Here is a 25,185-nt window from a genome sequence, read left to right as displayed (position 1 = left end):
TGTAAAGGTCCCAAGTTCACAAAACGCAGCGATGGATACCATCAAATGTTTTCCTGCCTGGACATCTTCATTCTGGGAACCTTTCGTGGTACAAATGACGAGCCTCCAGAACATTGCCATCTATCAAACCATACATAAAGTGCATATCTGCTTGCTCCTGATTTGAGTACATGGTCGGAATGGAAAACCACCAGATTCTGTCAGTACCTCGTGATGCCCCAGGGGCTTTTCTGGGGTAATACTGTGAGTAGTGAGTGCAAATTGTGATAGCCGATTGCTTGTTCGGAATTGACTGTTTTGAGTTTAATTTCTTTGTTCTTGCTGTTTGTTATGTTGCTTGGATTAGCTGCCCTACTTCCCTGTAGTCTGGGGTGGGTAAGCAGGGAGATTCCCTGCCCAGGGAAACGGGCACTGATTACAAATTGGGTTTTGAGGAAATTTTGTTAAAGCATTTCCGTGTCCTTTGGGGCAGTTGCCCCTGGGACTGTGATCCGTTTAACTTTGGTCGTGGAGTTTTTAACTACCAGTTGACGTTTTTAAATTCCATTCAGAATTGAGTTGTTAGGTTCGACGGCTCTTTGCTCTTTGAAAAAATTTGAATTGTATATAGTGTAAATAGTTACTAACTGTCACTGTTGACTTTTGGTTTTTAATTTGTAAATATAAAATTTTATAATATACAATGTCAAGTTCTAGCGATCTTGACCCTACTTGTGAGGAAATTTTGGCTGCAACCTCTGAGGTAACTGAGGATGAATGGGAAGAAATTACCCAAGGAATCCTCGTACAGGCTCATGAGCTGACTGAGCTTGAAGTGTTCTCTGGGCGAGCTTTAGCAAGAACACCAGTGAAAGAAAGATCGTCGTCACTCCCTGGTCCCTCACAAACAACTGATGCTACACCGGCAATTCAAGCAACAGTGCAAAAGAAGCAGAAAAGATCTAAAGGTGGTGAGTCTGATACAAGTGTTAAGAAAACTCGTAGTAGGAAAAGGCAAAGGAAAGAAGAAGAAGAAACTGTCCAGTCTGAGTATGAAGGTTTTCAACAGATCAAGAAGATCCGAGAGCAGTTGAGAACATTTATGTGGGATGCAAATAGTAAGATACCCACTGCTTCTATAAGGATTATTCTCGATATGTGGGATCAATTAGAAACCAAGGCTCAAGATGTATATACAGAAAATATCCTTTTAAGAGATCGTCTGAAGCATAAAGATGAGAAATCCAAGAAAGATACCTACTCGAGTATAACTAAGAAAAGTATTCAAAGTGAAGAAAAAGTGTCTCAAGTTATTATATTGAAGGCAACTAAAGAGAACGTTAAGACCAGTGAAGAAGTTAAGGAGGGTGTGCTGAAGGAAATTTGCCCTATTTTAAGTGATATAAAAGTTAAGAATATCAGACCCATCAGGGATCGTGGAGTTGTTGTGGAGGTGGTGACTGACAACATTAGCATGCATTAGCATTAGCATTAGTAGAGGCATTTGATGCAAGAAAGCAAGCTTATGCAGCATCAGCCAAAAAAAAACCCCACTTCCACTTCACCCCTCTGTTCGTTCCAAATACATGTCCAGCTGAGCCTTAAACTTATTTAGGCTATCAACCTCCACCACAAGGGATGGAAGTCTGTTCCAACAACCAACCACCCGCTGGCTAAAGGCAAATTTCCTCACGTCTATCCTACATCTGTCTTTCCTCAATTTGATGCCCTCTCAGGTGATTTTTCTGAGCTAGAGGAAGAATCCCATCAGCATTGAGCATGCTTAAACCATTCAAGGCTTTATACACCTCTATCAGATCACCTCGCTGGTGCCTAGTCTCCAGACACTGTAATTTGCAAAACTTAAGCCCTTCTTCATAAGAGCACCCCTTTGTTCCATTCACTAATCTTGTTGCCCTTCTCTGTACTCGTTCCAGCAGCTCTACATCCTTTTTGAAATGAGGCCTCCAGACCTGTATACAGTACTCTAGGCGTGGCCTGACCATTGCCTTATACATTGGAATAATCACCTCCTTATCCCTGCTGGAAAAATTCCTGTATATCATTGACAATACTCCATGAGCTACTCTTGCAGCCCGTCTGCACTGCTCAGAGAACTTCATATCTGCCTGCACAACCACCCCCAAGTCCCTTTCATTCTCTACCACTGTCAGTATAGTACCACAGAGTTGATACGTTGCTCTGGGGTTGCTGTTTCCCATGTGTAGTACTTTACATTTGTCAATGTTAAACTTCATTTGCCACCTCTCAGCCCATCTGCTCAACCTTTCCAGATCCTATTGCAGCAGCATAGTGTCAGTAGTGTCTTTGACAACCCTGCCAACCTTTGTATCATCTGCAAACTTGGACATTAAGCTTGATATACCATCATCAATATCATTTATAAATACAGAAAACAATAATGGACCCAACACTGAGCCCTGAGGGACTCCACTAATAACATTAGTCCACGATGAGCAGTGTCCATTGATTACCACTCTCTGTCTTCTCCCCCTCAACCACCCCTTTATCCATAGCAGCAATTTGCCTCCAATGTCACACTGCTCCAATTTGTGTAGCAGTCTTCCATGTGCAACAGTATCAAAAGCCTTTCTAAGATCCAAGTATATAATATCAAAGTTATTCCATGCATCCAGTTCTTTTGTGACTGCATCATAATATCCAATCAAGTTGGTCAGGCAAGACTTCCCCTTAACAAAACCATGCTGTGTCTGAGCTATAACTGAAGTCTTGTCTAAATGATCCTGCAGTGCTTCTTTAACCAGTGCCTCCATTAATTTTCCTGGAACAGAAGTTAAGCTCACAGGTCTATAATTACTTGTGTCAGCCTTTGATCCTCCTTTGTGAATTGGGGTCACATTTGCACATTTCCAGTCTGCTGGTACCTCCCCTGAGTCCAAGGAAGCTCTCATAATTATGGCTAAGGGTTTGCTGCCTCCTTTAATATAACTGGATAGATCCCATCCACCCCGGGTGCCTTTCTTGTGTTTATCTTCAACAGTTTCTCCTCCACTTTACTTCCAGTTATTTCAAGATTCTGTAGCTTACTGCTAGAGTTGAATACACCTCTGGCATTCCCCTTGCTGAATAACTCCTCATGTGTGAATGTCGATGCAAAATATTCATTTAGTTTGTTTGCTACCTGAGCAGGATCATCAACAGTTGACCCATCAATATCAAGTGGACCAATCTGATTCATCCCCTTCCTTCTAGAGTTAACATAAGTAAAGAACTCTTTGCTGTTTTTCTTTGCATCCCTTGCCAAGGATTTCTCGTAATCTGCCTTTGCCTGCCTAACCTCCTTTGTAACTTGGTTGCATATCAACTTGTATCTATCATAGGCTTCTGTGTCATGTGTTAATTTGTAAGTATCCCATGCATTTTTCTTCTCTGCCATATGCCTCATTAGTTCATCTGACATCCATTTTGGCCTAAACCTTGAACAATATTTCTTAGTTGGTATGTAAAGCCTAGTAGCTTCCAAGATAAGTTCTTTGAATGCTTCCCATTTTCAATTTGCTGTTGGTAACATCATCAGTTGGTCCCACTGTATAGAATTTAAATACTGTCTCAGTCCATCGCAGTCGCCTTTACGGAAGCAATAACCCTTCCCTTTACCCCTAATGGTAGTTTCCTCTTTGAGTAAATCCCACTTCAGCACACTGTGATCACTGCCACCTAGTGGTTCGTTTATCTGCAGATTCTCAATGCATGAAGAATCACTGCTGATAATCAAATCAAGAGTATTACTCCCTCTAGTTGCCTCCCATCCATTTTGGCCTAACATCATCTCTGACATCCATTTTGGCCTAAACCTTGAACAATATTTCTTAGTTGGTATGTAAAGCCTAGTAGCTTCCAAGATAAGTTCTTTGAATGCTTCCCATTTTGAATTTGCTGTTGGTAACATCATCAGTTGGTCCCACTGTATAGAATTTAAATACTGTCTCAGTCCATCGTAGTCACCTTTACGGAAGCAATAACCCTTCCCTTTACCCCTAATGGTAGTTACCTCTTTGAGTAAATCCCACTTCAGCACACTGTGATCACTGCCACCTAGTGGTTCGTTTATCTGCAGATTCTCAATGCATGAAGAATCACTGCTGATAATCAAATCAAGAGTATTACTCCCTCTAGTTGCCTCCCGAACATGCTGATATAGAAAACAATCATCCAATAAATCCACAAAAGCCCTGCTGGTGTGTGAGTAACCAGCCCCCAAATTCCAGTCAATATCTGGGATATTAAAATCTCCCATTATAAGACTCTCTGATTTACTGGCCCACTCTATTTCCCTGTACAGTTCCTTATTATACTCATCAGAGTCATTAGGCCTATAGCACACTCCTACTCTCAATTTTGATCTCCCAATGCTTATGTCACACCAAACTGACTCAAAACTGCACTGTCCGGCGATGTCGACTGGCTTCACTAACTTGGTTTTTATGTGTTTCTTAACTAATAGCATAACCCCTCCCCCCTTCCTATCCTGTCTATCCTTTCTGTAGACGTTGTACGCCCCAAATTGCAGTTCTGCATCCCTTATATCTGTGTGACACCACGTCTCTGATATCCCAACAATATCTGCCTTTGATGTTTTGAGCAATATCTCAAATTCATCAAATTTATTTACTAAACTCCTAGCATTGGTGTACACGCAAGTATACCTGCACCTGTTTCTATTCTTAGCTACCCTTACACAACCCATGTGTTTACTTGTACCGCAATGGCTCCCAGCAGTCTCTGAAATACCATGCATCATGTTTTCCAGGTTTCTGCTCATTCTAATAGAAGCAGTGCAAGAATCTCTTTCACCTCTGCCAGTGGCTACTGTCAATCTATTGGTCTTTGTCTCCCCCCAAGCTAGCAGTTTTCCGACCCACCTAACACTGCCTCGATAGCATCAGCAAATATTCTTGCACCCTTTCTATTTAAGTGTATCCCATCCCTGTAGAAGCAATCTCTCCTGTTAACAAGTACAGTCCAGGCTGAAAAAAATTCTACCCCTTGAGCCTTGCACAATCTTTCCAGGGCCGAATTGATCGACAAGGCTCTCATATACTCCCTCCTATCGTGTCTGGGCAGAATTGCAGACACTTTCAAATTCAACCGTAATTCTCAGCTTTTGTTCAACAGTGACCTGTACTTGTTAAGTAATTCTGCCGGTCTCCTACTCTTAATATTATTAGTGCCAACGTGTACAACTATATCACCTTTTGTGCCCTTAAAAGATGATATTCGCTCTACAACGTCATCATAAATGGGAAGAAATTACCCAAGGAATCCTCGTACGGGCTCATGAGCTGACTGAGCTTGAAGTGTTCTCTGGGCGAGCTTTAGCAAGAACACCAGTGAAAGAAAGATCGTCGTCACTCCCTGGTCCCTCACAAACAACTGATGCTACACCGGCAATTCAAGCAACAGTGCAAAAGAAGCAGAAAAGATCTAAAGGTGGTGAGTCTGATACAAGTGTTAAGAAAACTCGTAGTAGGAAAAGGCAAAGGAAAGAAGAAGAAGAAACTGTCCAGTCTGAGTATGAAGGTTTTCAACAGATCAAGAAGATCCGAGAGAAGTTGAGAACATTTATGTGGGATGCAAATAGTAAGATACCCACTGCTTCTATAAGGATTATTCTCGATATGTGGGATCAATTAGAAACCAAGGCTCAAGATGTATATACAGAAAATATCCTTTTAAGAGATCGTCTGAAGCATAAAGATGAGAAATCCAAGAAAGATACCTACTCGAGTATAACTAAGAAAAGTATTCAAAGTGAAGAAAAAGTGTCTAAAGTTATTATATTGAAGGCAACTAAAGAGAACGTTAAGACCAGTGAAGAAGTTAAGGAGGGTGTGCTGAAGGAAATTTGCCCTATTTTAAGTGATATAAAAGTTAAGAATATCAGACCCATCAGGGATCGTGGAGTTAGCATTAGCATTAGTAGAGGCATATGATGCAAGAAAGCAAGCTTATTCAGCATCAGCCAAAAAAAAAAAAAAAAAAACCCACTCCCATTTCACCCATCTGTTCGTTCGAAATACCTGTCCAGTTGAGCTTTAAATTTGTTTAGGCTATCAACTTCTACAACAAGTGATGGAAGTCAGTTCCACCAACCAACCACCCGCTGGCCAAAGGCAAATTTCCGCACATCTATCCGACATCCGTCCTTTCTCAATTTGAATTTATGCCCTCTGAGGTGATTATTCTGAGCAAGATGAAGAATCCCATTGGCATTGAGCATGCTCAAACCATTCAAAGCCTTATACACCTCTATCAGATCACCTCGACGGTGCCTAGTCTCCAGACTCTGTAATTTGCAAAACTTAAGCCTTTCTTCGTAAGAGCAACCCTTTGTTCCATTCACTAATCTTGTTGCCCTTCTCTGTACCCGTTCCAGCAGTTCTACATCCTTCTTGAAATGAGGCCTCCAGACCTCTATACAGTACTCAAGATGTGGCCTAACCATTTCCTTATACAAGGGAATAATCACCTCCTTATCCCTGCTAGAAAAATTCCTGTATATCATTGACAAGACACCATGAGCTACTCTTGCAGCTCGTCTGCACTGCTCAGAGAACTTCATATCTGCCTGCACAATTACCCCCAGGTCCTTTTCATTCTCCACCACTGTCAGTGTAGTACCGCAGAGTTGATACGTTGCTCTGGGGTTACTGTTTCCCATATGTAGTACTTTACATTTGTCAATGTTAAACTTCATTTGCCACCTCTCAGCCCATCTGTTCAACCTTTCCAGATCCTGTTGCAGCAGCATAGCGTCAGTAGTGTCCTTAACGACCCTGCCAACCTTTGTATCATCTGCAAACTTGGACATTAAACTTGATATCCCATCATCAATATCATTCATAAACACCGAAAACAACAACGGACCCAACACTGAACCTTGAGGAACTCCACTAATAACATTAGTCCACGTTGAGCAGTGTCCATTGATTACCACTCTCTGTCTTCTGCCACTCAACCAACCCCTTATCCATAGCAGCATTTGCCTCCAATGCCACACTGCTCCAATTTGTGCAGCAGTCTTCCATGTGCAACAGTATCAAAAGCCTTTCTAAGATCCAAATATATAATATCAAAGTTATTCCCTGCATCCAGTTCTTTTGTGACTACATCATAGTATCCAATCAAATTGGTCAGGCAAGATCTGCCCTTAACAAAACCATGCTGCGTCTGAGCTATAACTGAATTCTTGTCTAGATGATCCTGCAGTGCTTCTTTAACCAGTGCCTCCATTAATTTACCTGGAACAGAAGTTAAACTAACAGGTCTATAATTACATGTGTCAGCCTTTGATCCTCCTTTGTGAATTGGGGTTACATTTGCACATCTCCAGTCTATGGGTCCTCCCCTGAGTCCAAAGAAGCTCTCATAATTATGGCTAGGGGTTTGCATACTTCCTTTGCTGCCTCCGTAGAAGAAGGCCTCCGTAGCCGAGTGGGCAGGAGCGGGAGTGCAGTAGCACACGCTCTTGAGTAGACCGGGGTTCAAGCCCCTGTCTGCTGAATACGGTCAATCTGCCAACCCGCACTGGACCAGCATGGCAGATTATGGTCCATTTCCCTCAGCATGATTTGTTGAGGAGGCTTCCATCCTGCAGTGGGTTGATAATGGCTGCACTTGACTTTACTTTACTTTTGCTGCCTCCTTTAATATAACTGGATAGATCCCATCCACCCCAGGTGCCTTTTTTATGTTTATCCTCAACAATCTCTCCTCCACTTTCCTCTCAGTTATTACAAAATCATCCAGCTCACTGCCAATGTTTACTTTACCTACATCATTCTCCTTCCTGAATAACTCCTCATGCGTGAATGTAGATGCAAAATACTCGTTTAGATTGTTAGCCACCTGAGCATTATCTTCAACTGTTGAACCATCAATATCCAGTGGACCAATCTGATTCATCCCTTTCCTTCTCGAGTTCAAATATGTAAAGAACTCTTTTCTGTTTTTCTTTGCATCCTTTGCCAAGGATTTTTCGTAGTCTGACTTTGCTTGCCTAATCTCCTTTGTGACTTGGGTACAGACCAACTTATATCTATCATAGGCTTCCATGTCACCCATTAATTTGTATGTATCCCATGCATTTTTCTTCTCTGCCACATGTCTCATTAATTCATCTGACAACCATTTAGGCCTAAACCTTGAACAATATTTCTTAGTTGGTATGTAAAGCCTGGTAGCCTCCAAGATTAGTTCCTTGAATGCTTCCCATTTTGAGTTTGCTGTTGGTAACATCATCAGTTGGTCCCACTGTATAGAATTTAAATACTGTCTCAGACCATCATAGTCGCCTTTACGAAAACAAAAACCCTTCCCTTTACCTCTGATGGTAGTTACCTCCTTGAGTAAATCCCACTTCAACACACTGTGATCACTGCCACCTAGTGGTTCATTTATCTGCAGATTCTTAATGCATGAAGAATCACTACTGATAATCAGATCAAGAGTATTGCTCCCTCTTGTTGCCTCACGAACATGCTGATGTAGAAAACAATCATCCAATAAATCCACAAAAGCCTTGCTAGTGTGCGAGTGACCAATCCACAAATTCCAGTCAATATCTGGGAAATTAAAATCCCCCATTATAAGACTCTCTGATTTACTGGCCCACTCTATTTCCCTGTACAATATCTTATTATACTCATCAGAGTCATTAGGCCTATAGCACACTCCTACTCTCAATTTTGATTTCCCTATGCTTATGTCACACCAGACTGACTCGACACTGCCCTGTCCATCGATGTCGACTGGCTTCACTTCCTTGGACTTTATGTGTTTCTTAATTAATAGCATAACCCCTCCTCCCCTCCTGTCCTGTCTATCCTTTCTATACACATTGTATTCCCCAAATTCCAGTTCCGCATTACTTATATCTGTGTGACACCACGTCTCTGATATCCCAGTAATATATGCCTTTGATGTTTTGAGCAATACCTCAAATTCATCAAATTTATTTACCAAACTCCTAGCATTGGTGTACACGCAGGTATACATGCACCTGTTTCTATTCTTAGCTACCCTAACACAACCCATGTGTTTACTTGTACCGCAATGACTACCAGCAGTCTCTGAGATATCCTGCATCTTGTTTTGCAGGCTTCTGCTCATTTCAATAGAAGCAGTGCAAGAATCACTTCCACCTCTGCCAGTGGCTACTGTTAATCTATTAGTCCTTGTATCCCCCCCAACTAGCAGTTTTCCGACCCACCTAACACTGCCTCGACAGCATCAGCAAAAATTCTTGCACCCTTTCTATTTAAGTGTATCCCATCCCTGTAGAAGCAATCTCTCCTGTTAACAAGTACAGTCCAGGCTGAAAAAAATTCTACTCCTTGAGCCTTGCACAATCCCTCCAGGGCCGAATTGATCGACAAGGCTCTCATCATATACTCCCTCCTATAGTGTCTGGGCAGAATTGCAGACACTTTCAAGTTCAACCCTAATTCACGGCTTTTTTTCAACAGTGACCTGTACTTGCTAAGTAATTCCGCCGGTCTCCTACTCTTAATATCATTAGATGATATCCGCTCTACAACGTCATCAACCTTTGCCCCTGGCAGACATACCCTGGTCCTATTCCACCTATCCTTTTTACAAAGCATGTTCCCCGTTTCCCTGACAATAGAGTCACCAACAACTACTAGTTCCTGTGGGACCAGCGCATTCTGCCTAGGGGGCTGCCTCTGTGTTGCCTGATGACCAAGTGCAAGCTCTGGCGTTGATGTGGGCAGCTGAGAGCTTGATGGGCCCCTCAATTTATTTCCTTCGAGGGCATCCACCCTGTCCTTCAAGCTCTCATAAAGGCCCATAACAACGCTGAGTTGTCGCCTGATTTCCTTGCACTCCTTACATCGTGCACACACAAAGACATCCCCCTTGGCAGTATCATGTCCCGTACCCGACTGCTCCGCAAACATCAAGCAAACAGTGCATTTTAAAAGACTGTGATTCAGAGGGCAACTGCCCCCCTCAGTTCTCCCCTGAACCACAGCACTCCCATTAGCTTGAGCCTTTTGCTTTGCTGCTCTGGTCAGAGTCATGATTCCGATTTAATTCAATAAAATTCAAAACAAAAATTAAATCCTTAAGTTATATCCCAAAACAGTTATGTTATATATATATTTTTTTCGGTATCTAGTGTTTTCTACGAGTTCCCTTTATACAACTTCCGTATCACGTGTACCACTATAGTTATGTATTAATTATTTGTTACGATTAAGTCGTTATATATATATAGAGTTAAAAATACAATTTAATTGACAATAAAGTTTATCAAGATTAATAGATTTACTGATTAATTGACAATATTATATTATGCACTATACTACACTAAGCTTATGCTATCGTGTAAAAATGGCGGGAATTCACGAACGGTATTTCTACGGACTCGTAAGTATTGATTAGCTTCCAAATCTCGCTATCTCAATTTAGAATAAACTAAGGATCCTAACTAGGTCTATAATCTACTTATAGAAGATAATTTGATATAACAATTGGTTAATAAATCGACTAAATTTGGTTAAAAAAAAAAAAAAAAAAAAAAAAAAAAGACCTCTCGTTCAATTTGTGACACGTGGATTTGATACCGTTACCGATACTAAGTAATATCTACAAAATCTCTGTCTAAGTTAAACTTTAAACTAAGTATCGTAACTAGGAATATAAAGCTACTCTAGAAAATAAGTTAATATGACAATTTAAACTAATAAAGCAGAAAATAAATCAGGAAAAACTTCTCTGTTTCAAGAGCTTTAAGGAGCAACGTCCGCACAGGCTAACCTCGCACCCAGCAGAGGCAGTGACTGACAACGATCTTAAATAAGATCAAAGGTTGTTCAAAGCTAAAGGAGCTCGGTTTAAACTGTTCAATACCTAAATCAATATATCCAAAGATTGTGCTCTTTGATGTTGAAAAAGGCTTGAAAAGAGAGGAAATGCCTAAAGAATTGTGGATTAAATGAGAAAAAAGGAACTGAAGGTATCAAAGTCTTGGTAGTAAATAGGACTAGGAACACAAATACAGAGAACTGGTTCTCCAATTATCGCCCAAGATTTGGAAGAGAATAAAGAATTGCAACAGGTTACTGGTGGGCTGGTCTGCCTGTAGATATAAGGAAATTTTTAATGTCACTCAGTGCTACAAATGTTTGATGTTTGGACACGTGGCCAAGTACTGCAAAAAAGAGGTACAGTGTGGTCACTGTGGAGATGTTGGACACTCCTTCAGGAATTGTTCTAAGAAAAATAATCAGCCTAAATGTTGCAATTGTAAGCGAAATAAGTTGGAAGTGGGCCATGTCGCAAGTAAGCAAAGAACGTCCTGAGTACAGAAAAGCGCTTGAAATTTATAAAAGAAAGTTCAATTATGGGTAAAAGCATAAAAATTTTACAGCTTAATGCCCAACGCGCAAAAAGCATGGCCTTGCAAATTAATAGTAAGATGGAGAAGGATGATATTGACATTGCCCTGCTCCAAGAGCCATACTCTGTATGTGGACAGGTGAGGTGTTATCCACAAGGGTATAGAGTGATGTCGGAAGGGGACTCTCCAAATGCTGCCATCACTGTAAGAACAAGAGATTTAGTTATAACAAAGGTGATGACCTTGTGTAATAAAAATGTAATATGTTGTGAAGTGATTGGTGGCTTTCCTAGGGTCTATCTGATAACTCAATACGCTCAACATGCAGAATCCATTATTCCAGATGTGGGATATCTGGAAGAAGCTAATGAAATGATTGGTTCTTGTGAGTTGGTCATGTCTCTAGACTCTAACTCTAATTCTCCTTTCTGGGGTGGTGAAAGCACTAATGAAAGAGTTTCTATTCTTGAAGAGTTTATAGCTGCTTTGGGAGTGGAGGTAATTAATGCAAGTGTGCACCCTCCAGCATTCTCAACTGTGAATGGCCAATCCTATATTGACCTTACTCTTGCAAATGAAGTAAGGCCATATTGCCCCGGGGGACATGCACTGGTCATTCCCTGACCTTTCCACATCCTCCGTATTGGGTGGTCACGGGCTCGAACCCCAGTCTAATCAAGAAGCGTGTGCTACGCACTGCTGCTCCTGCCCACCTGGCTATGGAGGCGCCCAGATAAGATAAAGGTTAAAGTAATGAAACAGGCATTCGTGCTAAATCCTGGAATATTTTTAAATTTATTTAATAGATGTCTGAGGCAGGGGGTGCTATTCATAGGAGTTAGAAGGAGGCCCATGTAAGGTTGATTATAAAAAGTACAGATCGATTGTTGAACGAAACTGGTGCATATCGACCCATTGCTTTTCTATCAGTGCTGGGAAAAGTTTATGAAAGGCTGGTCATAGACTGACTTATGATTAGGTATGAAAACAAATCTATGTGTTCCTTAAACCAGTATGGTTTTAAGAAAGGTAAAAGTGCAGAGGATGCCACACATATGTTAATCCAGGCTGTGGAATTGAGCAATGCTAAATATGTACTAGCAATCTTTGTAGACTTTAAAGGTGCCTTCGATCGCTCTCCCACCAGAGTCGATCGAAGGCACCTTTAAAGTCTACAAAGATTGCTAGTAAATATTTAGCATTGCTCAATTCCACAGCCTGGATTAACATATATGATTAGAAAAGCTGAATGCCCCAACAACTTATATAATGTGTTTAAAGATTGCTTTTCTGAGAGAATGATAAAAGTCAGAACTAAGTATTGTGAAGTTGTTAGGAATATAAGTCGTGGTTGTCCTCAGTGTTCGGTGATGGGCCCCTTTGTTTGGAACATTGTCATGGATGAATTCCTGGAAGATAACTTTGACGGAGTTCAGTGCATTGCCTATGGTGATGACCTGGTATTATTGGTGCATGGTGGTTCTCGCTTGCAGCTTGAGACAAGAGCAGAAAATGCTTTGGTTTCGCTGAAGGATTGGGGTAACCATAATAAACTATAAATATCCATGGTGAAGACAGTACAAATGTTGTTGAAGGGTAAGCTTAGTGTGAATCGGCTTCCCACTGTACGGTTGTCTGGTGGGATGGTTCAATATGCAAGAGGGGTAAAATACTTAGGGGTAAAATACCGAGCACATAAAATATCTCAAAAATAAGGTAAGATTATTGTATTCCAAGCTTAGGAGAGTTGTGAGGTATGATTGGGGAATCAAAGGTTGCTCACTGAATTTACTATATAATTGTGTCTTTGTCCTGATTATAACTTATGCCTCTGGAGCTTGGGTGCATTGAATGGAAAATTCATTAATACAAAAGTATCTTATCTAAGCCCAGAGATTTGTATTGTTATGTATCACTCATGCGTGTCGGACTGTCTCTTCCGACGCCTTACAAGTGGTTGCACGTAGATTCCCTGCAATATACAATGTGCTTTTGACAGGTATGTTGTATTACACTAAGCATAATATCCGGAAAACAATTCTTGATCTCTTGCCCTGCAGATGATTATGTATATTCTAGGATTGATTTAAAACTAGAAAAGAAGAGAATAACACCAGAGATGATAAATTTATGGCAAGAGCAGTGGCAAACATCAAATAAAGGTATTCAGGAATATCTGTTTTTCCCATCTGTTGAGATTATAAATCCAAAGTCTAAACCATGGTTGCAGTTTGGAGTTAAGGCCATGTTCCTTTTGAGAGCTCACGGCTTGGCACAAAAATTATTTGAATTGAGTCCCAATCTTGGGTGCCAATCCCAGTTTACTGTTAATACCAGGCTTAAATTTCAAATACATATAATCAGAATACTTAAAAATAAAAAACTAAACATGATAATGTATTAGTAAAACTGTTATTGGGACAACAGAAATGGGTATGCATGAGACATTCATTTAATATTGGGTATCTGTCTGCTCAAAGCCCATGAGGAAGTGGCGGAAAGCTGGCAATGTGAATGAATGTAATTAACCTTAGTATAACATTCTTTTAAAAATTCTTTTAACTTTATTTCCTTTTAAATTTAATCATTTTTTTTTTTTTAGGAGCATTAGCAACTAAGGCCATATTGCTCCGGGAATATGCGGTGGTCATTTCCTGACCTTTCCGCATTTGGTGGTGACGGGCTCGAACCCCGGTTTAATCAAGAAGCGTGTGCTACGCACTGCTGTTCCTTCCCACCTGGCTATGGAGGCACCTATTTAATCACATAACAATAGGCTAACCAACAACTGCTAGCACCCCAATTGCTAGGCAGACATTCAAATAAAAATTACCCACAAAAATTTAAATAAAATCATGCCCCAATACTATTAGTGTGCGTATAATGTATAATTGATTTCAACAACATTAACGCCACATTATAAATGAAAGTTAAAATAGTTTGTCCAACTCAGAGTAAAAACTTAAAACTAGTGGTCACTCACTCACTCACTCACTCACTCACACTCACACACACACACACACACACACACACACACACACACACACACACACACACACACACACAAGGGCACAATGTTATTACAAAATAAATCGAGACTGGACTATTGATTATTTTATTTTTTATATTTTTGCTCATTATACAAAAAATTGTCTATAACACTCAAAAAGTGGTTGCAACCTCTCTTTACAGCACTCATTTATGAAAAGTCATTGTTATGCTCCAAAAAATTCATGCACTGATTGTGGATGTCAAAACCATCACAGGAGAAGGTTCAGATTCATTCTTGTGTTTTCTCAAACAGCAACATGGGGATATAATTTCTGCAATTCATCATCATTTGTAAGGGAATGCCCATGGAAGTTTAGCAGTCCCCAACACCATCCACACCACTGCCTTGATCCATAATATGGTTGTTACCTTCTTGTTGTTGTCTTCAACTACACTGGGTAATTTATCATCAAACCAGGAGAGTGTCGTATAATTTCTGGGTACAGTCTCTGCCAGACACTCTTCATACAAGGTGGAGAAACTTCATTCTGGGCCTCGCCAATGTTATGGATTGCCTTTATTACATGGAAATTTTTCCATTGGTCCCACATACTCTGTCTATCCTGGCTATTGGTAAAACTTTAACACATAATGAAGCTATGCATGTACCAGAGTAACAGAGACAAAACATCCTAGTACACACAACTCAACAGTGTAGTAATGGTAAATTTTCACATATGTGCACATGCCTAGCTCAATGAGATTGTTCCCAACTGCTATTACTCATCTAACAGCTTCACATCATATTTTTGCCTAAAAAATTTAGCCTTTAATTTGTTGAAATATATACCATGTCATAACAAATTCATTTTGGCAAAGAGCACACTAAGTGGGAGTTACCTGTAATAATAACTATAAAATTATGCCTATAATTATATATGTTTTAAATTAATAAACTATTAATTATTACACTTAAATATATTAACAAACTAATTAACACTGTTAATGAATTTCTGAATGAAATTCAACAGCATCTAATCTACCAACAGTAGATAAGATCTGACATATAAAATTAATTAATATTATTTACGAATAATTTAATTTATTACCTGCTGGGTTAGCTGAAAGAGCTTTTCTTTCCACTCGTGCCTGTGAGTATCAAATTCTCTCTCATTTCTATATTGAACTGATGCTACTGTATCTCTTTCCAGCTCCTAGTAATAGATTTTTATTGCAATATAAAAAAAATATATATATTTTTTTAGATTTAATTAACCATTTTATTTTCATGCCAATTTTCACTTCTTAAAACTAACTGGGATTATAAAAGAAAAACAATAATTAAATTTAGGAAATTACTGTTCTGTATAAAATATATATCAACTGAATTTGAATTCATCTAAATACACCGATGAGCTAAAACATTATGACCACCTACCTAATATGATGTTGGTCCTCCACGTGCAGCCAAAACAGCTCGTACCTGGCGAGGAATGGACGCTACAAGATTTCTAAATGTCTTGTGGTATCAGGTACCAACATGTAACCAGCAGATCCTTTTATTCCTGTAAGGTGCGTGGTTGAGACGCCGCAGATTGGAGTTGCTGTTCCAACACAAACCACAGATGATCAATAGGATTGATGTCTAAGGAATTTGAAGGCCAGGGCAATACCTGAAAGTCTTCCTCGTGTTCTGCAAACCAGTCTTGGTTTGGCGTGCCGCATTATCCTGCTGAAAGACGGCACTGTCAGAGGGGAAGACTGTTGCCACGAAAGGGAGTACCTGGTCAGCAATAATGTTTAGGTAGGTGGTAGACGTCAGAGTGCCCGGCACATGGATGATTGGACCCAGGGTATCACAGCAGAACATCGCCCAAATCATGACACCGCTGCCACTGGCTTGTTTTCGTCCTATGGTGCCTCCAGGTGCCATCACTTCCCCAGGTAAATGACACACACGTACCTGGCTGTCCACATGGTGCAACAGGAAACGTGATTCATCAGACCAGATGACCTTCTTCCAAGCACTCAAGGTACAGTTTCCATGCTCGTGTGCCCATTGTAGGTGCAGTCAACAGTGAACCATGGTTAGCATGGACACTCGGAGTGGCCTGCAGCTATGCAGCCCCATTTTCAGCAGGATTCGATGTACTGTGTGTTGTGACAGATTACTTCCGTCACCAGCATTCCAATTACCAGCGAGTTGTGTCACAGTCTGTTGCCATGTACCATCTGGGAGAGCCTTCGCTCACCTCAAGCATCGATGAACCATGGTCGTCCAACACCTTGCCGGCAGTTCGTGGGTTCCCCCTCCTCGGACCACTTTCGGTAGGTACTAACCACGGCTGACCATGAGCACCCATCCAGCCGTGCTGTTTCGGATATGCTCTGACCCAGTCATCTGGCCATTACAATTTGGCCTTTGTCAAACTCGCTTAAGTCCACTGCCTTTCCCATCTGAAGAACAAGAGTAGCACTGATTAACGGAGCTCAGTATCAGGTGTTTTTTATACCGTGTTCCGATCCGCACCATAGTTCACCTGCAGTTGCTTCGATTTGCATAATGACTCACTGGTCATAATGTTTTGGCTCATCGGTGTACATACATTCACATGATACTTTGAGGACTGAAGGGATAAAGAAATTCTACTACAGATGACAGCCATAGCAGCATGCATACGTTTGTTACACTGACCATCAGCTGTTGATTTTTTTTATGTACACAACAACAAAAATAGATTTGTTATGCATATAATAAATCAACCCTGCACTGTTTTAATAAATGTGGAGGCAACTAGCTATGATGAACCTATATATTTCCTGTACACTGGCACACATTCTGGATATTTAGTTACTAAGACAGAGATGAGATCACGCCTAATGATAATGCATGTATTCTATGGTCAGTCAGCACATGTTTCAGGATGAGAAACTTAAATAAAATTCTTGGGAAGATTTTGGGAAAGATATGGAAAACAAGCAATAAAAGGGCAGGAAAATGTCTTGGCATTTAGTTAAATATCCCAGAAACAAGGGGGAAGGGGGAAAGGTAATCAAAAATGATAAGGGTAAAGTTAAAACAGAAGAGAAAGATATTTTAGAAGTATGGAGTAAATATTTAGATGAACAGCTAAACAAAAACCACACTAAGTGAAGGAAAAGGTTGAAATGGAGGAAATTTTTGATGCTCTCTCTTCTAGAAAAGATGGTGGTGGTCAGTGTAACAAATGTGTCATGGAAAATATCACGCACAGAAAGACAGCAAGTGTAAATGAGATTACACTTGCTGTCTTTTGTTTGTTTGAAATGCTGAAAGCTAGAGGGAAAATAGCACCATAATGGCTAGCAGTCATCTTTTGAGGAAGTTCTAGAAGATTTGAGCAGAGCATTAATTGTATCAGTATACAAAAAGGAAAATAAAGATGAATGTACAAATTATAGAGGAATTTCACTCCTTAGTATACTAGGTAAAATCTATGCACAGGTCTTATGGAAGAGGGTTTAGAAGTATTGGGCAATGTAACCTTGGGGAAGAACAATCAAGTTTTAAGCTAAACAGGGGATGTCAGGATCAAATATTTGCACTAAAGCAAATTATAAAAACATCATGGAAAAAAATAGGAACCTGTATTTAGGATTGATTTGTTAATCTTAAAAAAAAAAGCATATGAAAAAATAACTAGACATCTGTTCTTTTCAAATTTAATAAAAATATGGCATCAAGGGGAATAAAAGTTTATATCAAAATAAAAATGGCAAACCCGAAGTGTGGATTGATAGAAGCACTGGAAAATAGTTTAAGATTAAATTTGGAGTGAGGCAGGGCTGCACAATATCATAATTTCTTTTTATAATTTTTATGGATTATTTAATAAAAGAATATAAGTTACTGACAAAGATTAGCATTAGTTGAGGCATATGATGTAAGAAAGCAAGCTTATACAGCATCAGCCAAAAAAAACAAAAAAACAAAAAAAACCCTTCTCACTTCACTCATTCGGTCACTTCAAATGTTTGTTTAGTTCAGGGTAAATTTATTTAAGCTATCAACTTCCACAACAACAGATGGAAGTCTGTTCCAACAATCAATTACCTGCTGGCTAAAGGCAAACTTCCGCACATCTATTCTACAACTGTCTTTCCTCAATTTGAATATATGCCTCCTCAGGTTCTTAATCTGAGCAAGCGGAAGTACCCTGTCAGCATTGAGCCTGCTCAAACCATTCACAAAGCCTTATACACCTCGATCAGATTACCTCACAGGCTCCTAGTCTCCAGATGTTGCAACTTGCAGAACTTCAGTCTTTCTTCGTAAGCGCACCCCTTTGTTCCTCTCACCAATCTTGTTGCCCTTCTCTGTACTTGTTCTAGCAACTCTACATCCTTCCTAAAATGAGGCCTCCAGACCTGTATACAGTACTCAAGGTGTGGCCTGATCATTGCCTTATACAAAGAGATAATCATCTCCTTGTCTCTACTAGCAAAATTCCTATATATCATTGACAAAACTCCATGACCTGTTCTGGCAGCCCATCTACACTGCTCAGAGCACTTCATATTTGACTGCACAATTACCCCCAGGTCTCTTTCATTCTCCACCTCCCTGAGTGTAGTACCACAAAGTTGGTACGTTTCTTTTGGGTTACTGCTACCCATATGGAGTACTTTGCATTTGTCAATGTTAAACTTCAGTTGCCACTTCTCAGCCCATCTGCCTAACTTTTCTAGATCCTGTTGCAATAGCATACTGTCTTTACTGTCATTAACAACCCTGCCAACCTTTGCATCATCTGCAAACTTGGATATTAAGCCTGATATACCCGTCATCGATATCATTGATAAATACATAAAGCACAATGGGCGCAGCACCGAACCCTGGGGGACTCCTCTAATAACATTAGTCCACGCAGAGCATTGTCCATTTGTTACCACTCTCTGCTGTCTCCCACTCAACCATCCCTTTACCTATTGCAGCAACTTGCCCTTAATGCCATACTGCTCCAATTTGTACAACAGTCTTTCATGTGCAACAGTATCAAAAGCTTTCCTGAAATCTAAGTATATGATATCAAAATTATTTTTTGCATCCAGTTCCTTTGTGACCACATCGTAGTATCCAATCAGATTGGTCAGACAAAATTAGTAAGGATATGTAAAAATTTCAACATTATGTAGATGATATTGTGCTGTCAAATAGTAGCTTAAAAGTTATTCAAGAATCTATGAATTATAGGTTGTACACAATTGGCATGAAAATTTGTTATACAAAAACATAAGTTATGAAAGTTAGGTGAGACAAGGAAAATTAAGTGTACACTAAATAACTAAAACGTGGAACAAGTTAGTAATTTTGCACATCCAAGAATAGTCTTTACAAAGATGGAAGATTAGATATGGAAATAAGAAAAGCACAAAATGCAAGAAGCCAGCTAAATAAATTATTTTGGAGCAAAAATTCAATTAGCAAAAAGACAAAACTATATAGATGATATTGTCACAAAGTTGGCAATATCATGTAAACTACCAACGAATTAATAGAAACTCAGTTTGCAACAACATGGATAATTAAGATTAATTATAATTAATCTTAATTATCTATTTATTATAATAATAAATGCAGTGCTTAAAAATGGAATTTAAGGACTGCTTAATGCACTAATCCAATGCTTTATATATTCACACTCTACTTAATTTCAAAATATTCAGACTTATGTTTTGGAAAAGAGCAGAGGAATATAATTATTCCCCCAATATGCGAGTATTTTACTTTTATGTTATGTAATTAAAAAAGCAAAGTATCTAACAATATTAATCTTTAATAGCAGATCAATATTGTTAGATACTCAAGGCTTTTAAATACAAAGGGTACTAGGAAAGTTTTGCAATACAGCTTTGTTTATTTAATTTTTTCAAAGTAATTTCCTCTACATTCAATACACCTCTCCATCCTCCGAAACCAATCTTTAAACCAGTTCTGCCAAGTTTCACTAGGGAGTAAAGCACACTCGTTGTCCCAAGCCCGTAGAAGGTCCTCATCACTGGAAAACCGCCTCCCTTTTAGCTTCATTTTCACATGCGGGAACAGTGCAAAGTCACAGGGAGCAAGGTCTGGACTGTAGGGAGGATGCTCGAGAAGTTTCAGTCCTGTCGTGGTCAAATATTCGGTGCAGGCTTTGCCGCGGTGAGCTGCAGCGTTATCGTGATGGAGGTATCAGGTGTCCATTCTTGACTTTGGCCGCAGGTTCTTCATAGATCCAATGACTTTAGGCAGGCATTGTTCAGTATACCACTTAGCTGTGACTGTCTTCTGCGTGTCCAAAACGACACGTTCCACAATTCCACTCGATTTGAAAAATACAGCTATCATATTCTTCTTTACAGATCGGGATTTTCTGACAATTACGGGTGTGTCGTCATCATCAAAGACCCAAACTTTGTTTTGAGCCTTGGTCGGCAGATCGTAATAGTACAGCCAAGTCTCGTCACCTGTCACGATGTTGTTCACATACCGAGATTGTCCCTTATCAAACTTTTTTAACATCTCCCGGCACCAAGTCACACGTCGTGTCATCTGCTCTTCAGTCAGTTGATGCGGCACCCAGAGAGAACAGTTTCTTCACGTGCAAATGATCTTGCAGAATCGAACGAATTGCTGGTGCATTTAGGTCCAAAGTATCCTCTATCTGTTGGTAGGTCACTCGCCTGTTTTCGTCAAGCATTTTCCTCACAGCAGTAACGTTTTCCTCCGTAACTGACGTTCATGGCCTTCCCGGTCTCTTCGAATCCTCCAGAGAGAAATTTCCCCTTTGGAATTCTCTATACCACCTGAATATCGTTGTACGATGCGGACAATCATCATCTAGTGCAAGAGTCATTTCTTCTAAGCACTGGTCTATGGTTAAACCACGGACGAAATTATACCGCAAAACTGTCCTTATCTCATTTCGTGACCACGATGCCATCACAAGCACTTTACACTCTCACTACTAATGAATAACTGAGCCCATCGACTTGGCGCGGCGGCTACTATGCACGTATGAACATGTCTCAACATGCAGCAACAAGCAGCTTCCTGTGATTCATTGTTGCGTCATATTGCAAAACTTTCCTAGTACCCTTTGTATATATATATATACACACACGTTAATTCCAAAAATAGAGGTCCAGTTGGATCAAGACTAATACTCAAGATTTCTAAGAGATACAAGCTAAAGATTATAATGATTTATGCACCAACATCGAGCCATGATGATGAAGAGGTTGAAGAAATGTACACTGAAATTGAAGAAATGTACACTGAAATTGAGAGTCTTCTAGATGAGCAGAAAACCCACTACACTATTATTATGGGAGACTTTAATGCTAAGGTTGGAAAAAGACAAAACAGCACAGAAAGGGGAACTATAGGAAATTTTGGAATTGGTGAAAGAAATGAAAGAGGTGAAAGACTTGTGGAATTTGCAGAATCTCAAGGACTGTCAGTAATGAACACTTTTTTCAAGAAAAGGGTGAACAGAAAGTGGACATGGAAGAGTCCAAATGGATTAACTACTAATGAAATCGACTTCATCCTCACTAATAGAAGATATATTATGAATGATGTCACCGTCCTGAATAAGGTAAATGTTGGAAGTGATCACAGAATGGTAAGATGTACACTTGATATAGATGTAGGAAAGGAAAGGAAAAAACTGACTCGAGTAAATAATACAAAGGTCTTTGAGATAACAGAAGAGGAGAAAAAGCAGTATGTACTGGAACTTAAGAACAAGTTTGAGCTTCTGCAGACTGCTGAGGACCAAGATATCGACGAGGAATATTACAACTTTTTGAAAGTGATAAAGCCCAAGAAACCTATAGGGAAAAAGAAATCCAAAGAAGAAAAAATTAGTCAAGAAACACTTGTCATGATGAACCGAAGACGACAAATGAAAAGCAAGAAAAACACTGACAGGGAGAAAATTGAGTATACTGAGTTATGCAAAGCCATTAGAAAGAGACTCAGAGAGGACATAAGAAGATTTAACACAAGAAAAGTAGAACAAGCATTAAGGGAAAACAAAGGATTTAAATCAGCAGCCATGAGCAGTAATACAGAAAGACAAATGATACTGAAACTGAAGAATAGCGATGGTGTACTTATAAACAGCAGAGAAGGCATAATTCAAATAGCAGAAGACTACTATAGAGAATTATACAAGGAGCAGGGGAATGATGCCAGCAGTGGGGAAGATGGATTGCAAAGTAGTAACACATACGACATACCCAATATTCTTCCTGATGAGGTAGAACATGCATTGAAGAAGATGAAGTTACTGTAGAGTTGTTAAAATTGGGAGGAAGAGACATAACACAAAAACTGGCAAGGCTCTTCACAAAGTGCATTAGAAAAGGTGTGACGCCTAAGCAGTGGAATAATGCAATCATAGTTTTGCTGCATAAGAAAGGAGATAAATCAGAAATTGGAAATTATAGACCAATTAGCTTGTTATCCCACATCTACAAGTTGTTCACAAGGGTCATTACTAACAGATTAGAAAGAATACTGGATGAGAATCAACCGAAAGAGCAAGCTGGCTTTAGGACAGGATTCTCAACTATGGATCACCTTCATGTAATATCACAGCTAATGGAGAAAGCAAATGAATATAAAACACCATTATGCCTGGCATTTGTGGATTATGAAAAGGCATTTGACTCCATACAGCATAAGGCAATGTTTCGGGCACTGGAAAGACAAGGCATTGATACCCCATATATTATGATTTTGAAGAAAATATACGAGAGTGCTACCTCCTTTATTAGACTAGACAAAGACAGTAGGAAATTTAAAATTGAGAAAGGAGTTCGACAAGGAGACACAATATCTCCGAAGCTGTTTACTGCTGCCCTTGAGGAAGCTTTCAGAAGATTAGACTGGTCGCAGAAAGGAGTCAATGTGAACGGAGAGTACCTAAACCATTTGCGATTTGCAGATGACATTGTGGTCATAAGCCATGATCCCAAAGAATTAGAGGAAAATCTTAATCAGTTATGCACAGCTAGTAAGGATTTTGGACTAAAGATGAATATGGCTAAAACAAAAGTAATGATGAACAAGTATGCCACAGAAAGGGAAATAATGATTGAAGGAGCAGTAATTGAAAAGGTGGAGTCATATACTTATCTGGGACAAGTTATTAGCTGTAATAATGATAAATGGCTGGAAGTCAAGAGAAGAATAAATTTTGGATGGATAGCATTCAGGAAATATAGTCACATACTGAAGAGCAATATCCCAGTTTGTCTGAAACGTAAAATAATGTGGACCAATGTATACTCCCCACCATGACTTATGGAAGTGAAACTTGGGCACTCACCAAAAGAATGGAAGAGAAGCTGAGAACCACACAGCGAAGAATGGAACGAATCATATTGGGAATAAGACTGTTAGATAAGAAGAGAAACACATGGATTAGGCAACAAACTCAAGTAAAGGACATTCTTATCAAAACTAAAGAACTAAAATGGTCTTGGGCAGGACACATAGCTCGAAGACATGATGACAGATGGACTAAGAAAATAACAGAATGGTATCCAAGAGGAGCTAGAAGAAAACCTGGAAGACAAAGGCGGAGATGGATAGATGAAATTCATGAGTTTGTGGGTAGTAAATGGATGTCCAGTGCTCAAAACAGAAGCAACTGGAAAGTTGCTGGAGAGGCCTTCATCCTGCAGTGGATTGAAAATGGCTGATGATGATGATGATGGATCATTACACCATTAAGTGCTTAAGTACAAATAAGCAAATTAAATATAGAAAGAATTTGTCACATTGGAAGATAAAAAGAATAAATAAGGAATACTTGCACATATCATAAAAGGTATTTACCTTAATTCTTTTCTTTGCCATTTTTAAACGAGCTTTATAACAGGAAACATCTTCAATAAACTGCTTGAAACTAGTTTAAAATAAACAGAATCAATTATGCAAAACTTTAACTCAAATATGACATTAGATGAAGGTTATTAATTTTATGGAGTTATAAACTAACAACATGATTGTTGTCAAATACTTTATTTGGGCAATAATTTACAGAAAAATAGTGCTATATTTCATGGCATTAGAATGTAACCTCCATGAAGGGAGGAACAACATTTCTCTGAAGACAATCCTGCAAAGACATGATTAAATTTAAATTTACATCTCTGAATGCACAATACATAGAAATAAGAGGTGAGTGAAAAAAGTTATCCATACAAATATGAATGTAGTGGAAATGTATAGTTTATTGTTTATCAATGTAATTACAAATCCAAGCAGTTTTTCACTTTAGTTTAAGGTTGATAATTCTTATATATTAAAGTCTGAAGTATTATCATCAAGCCTTTCAAACTCAATGTGAACGTGAAAAAATGACGATTAACAAAGTGTTTCTTTTAGAAACATTTGCTCTGTTACCAATAACTAGAAGTCAAGTAAACAGATAGTTTGATTCTTAGCCACATTCCTGAACAGTAGTTTAAAATTTGAGAAACTTCTAGAGTATTTCAGATGCATTTAATTTTTTTTCTTAAAAGTAACAGAATTTTTGCTCTTTTCCTATAATTAACAGAAGTGAAAAGTAAATATAATAATTATCTCCTTATCATTTAATTACAACTGTATCATATTTATTACTCCTCTCCCATATACTTTTTTTTTTAAAGTCTTTTTTTCTCTATATAATGTATCTCTTCACAACTGACATAAAATGTATGGAAAGAAGAAATAATAATTGCTGGATTTCTATTTGTCCAATATTAATGAAATTTGGAATGGCTTGACA

At 39.2% G+C, this 25,185-nt stretch overlaps 1 protein-coding gene across 1 annotated transcript in view; it reads right to left on the bottom strand.

The window, feature by feature from the left end:
- The window catches only part of LOC150083648 (uncharacterized), a 250,721-nt gene that overhangs the window by 33,718 nt on the left and 191,818 nt on the right, over positions 1 to 25,185 (bottom strand). The window contains exons 25-26 of the mRNA XM_090378554.1: positions 24,249 to 24,318; positions 15,487 to 15,591 (exon numbers count right to left, since the gene is read on the bottom strand). Of these exons, the coding sequence (XP_090234680.1) occupies positions 15,487 to 15,591; positions 24,249 to 24,318 (175 nt within the window). The remainder of the gene's footprint in view (positions 1 to 15,486; positions 15,592 to 24,248; positions 24,319 to 25,185) is intronic.

The sequence above is a fragment of the Mastigoproctus giganteus genome, chromosome 7 (assembly GCF_048544385.1).
Source record: "Mastigoproctus giganteus isolate SK-2022 chromosome 7, ASM4854438v1, whole genome shotgun sequence".
NCBI classification, from domain to species: Eukaryota; Metazoa; Arthropoda; class Arachnida; order Uropygi; family Thelyphonidae; genus Mastigoproctus; species Mastigoproctus giganteus.
Note: the sequence above shows the minus strand (reverse complement) of the source record. Positions and strands in the feature narration are given on the sequence as shown.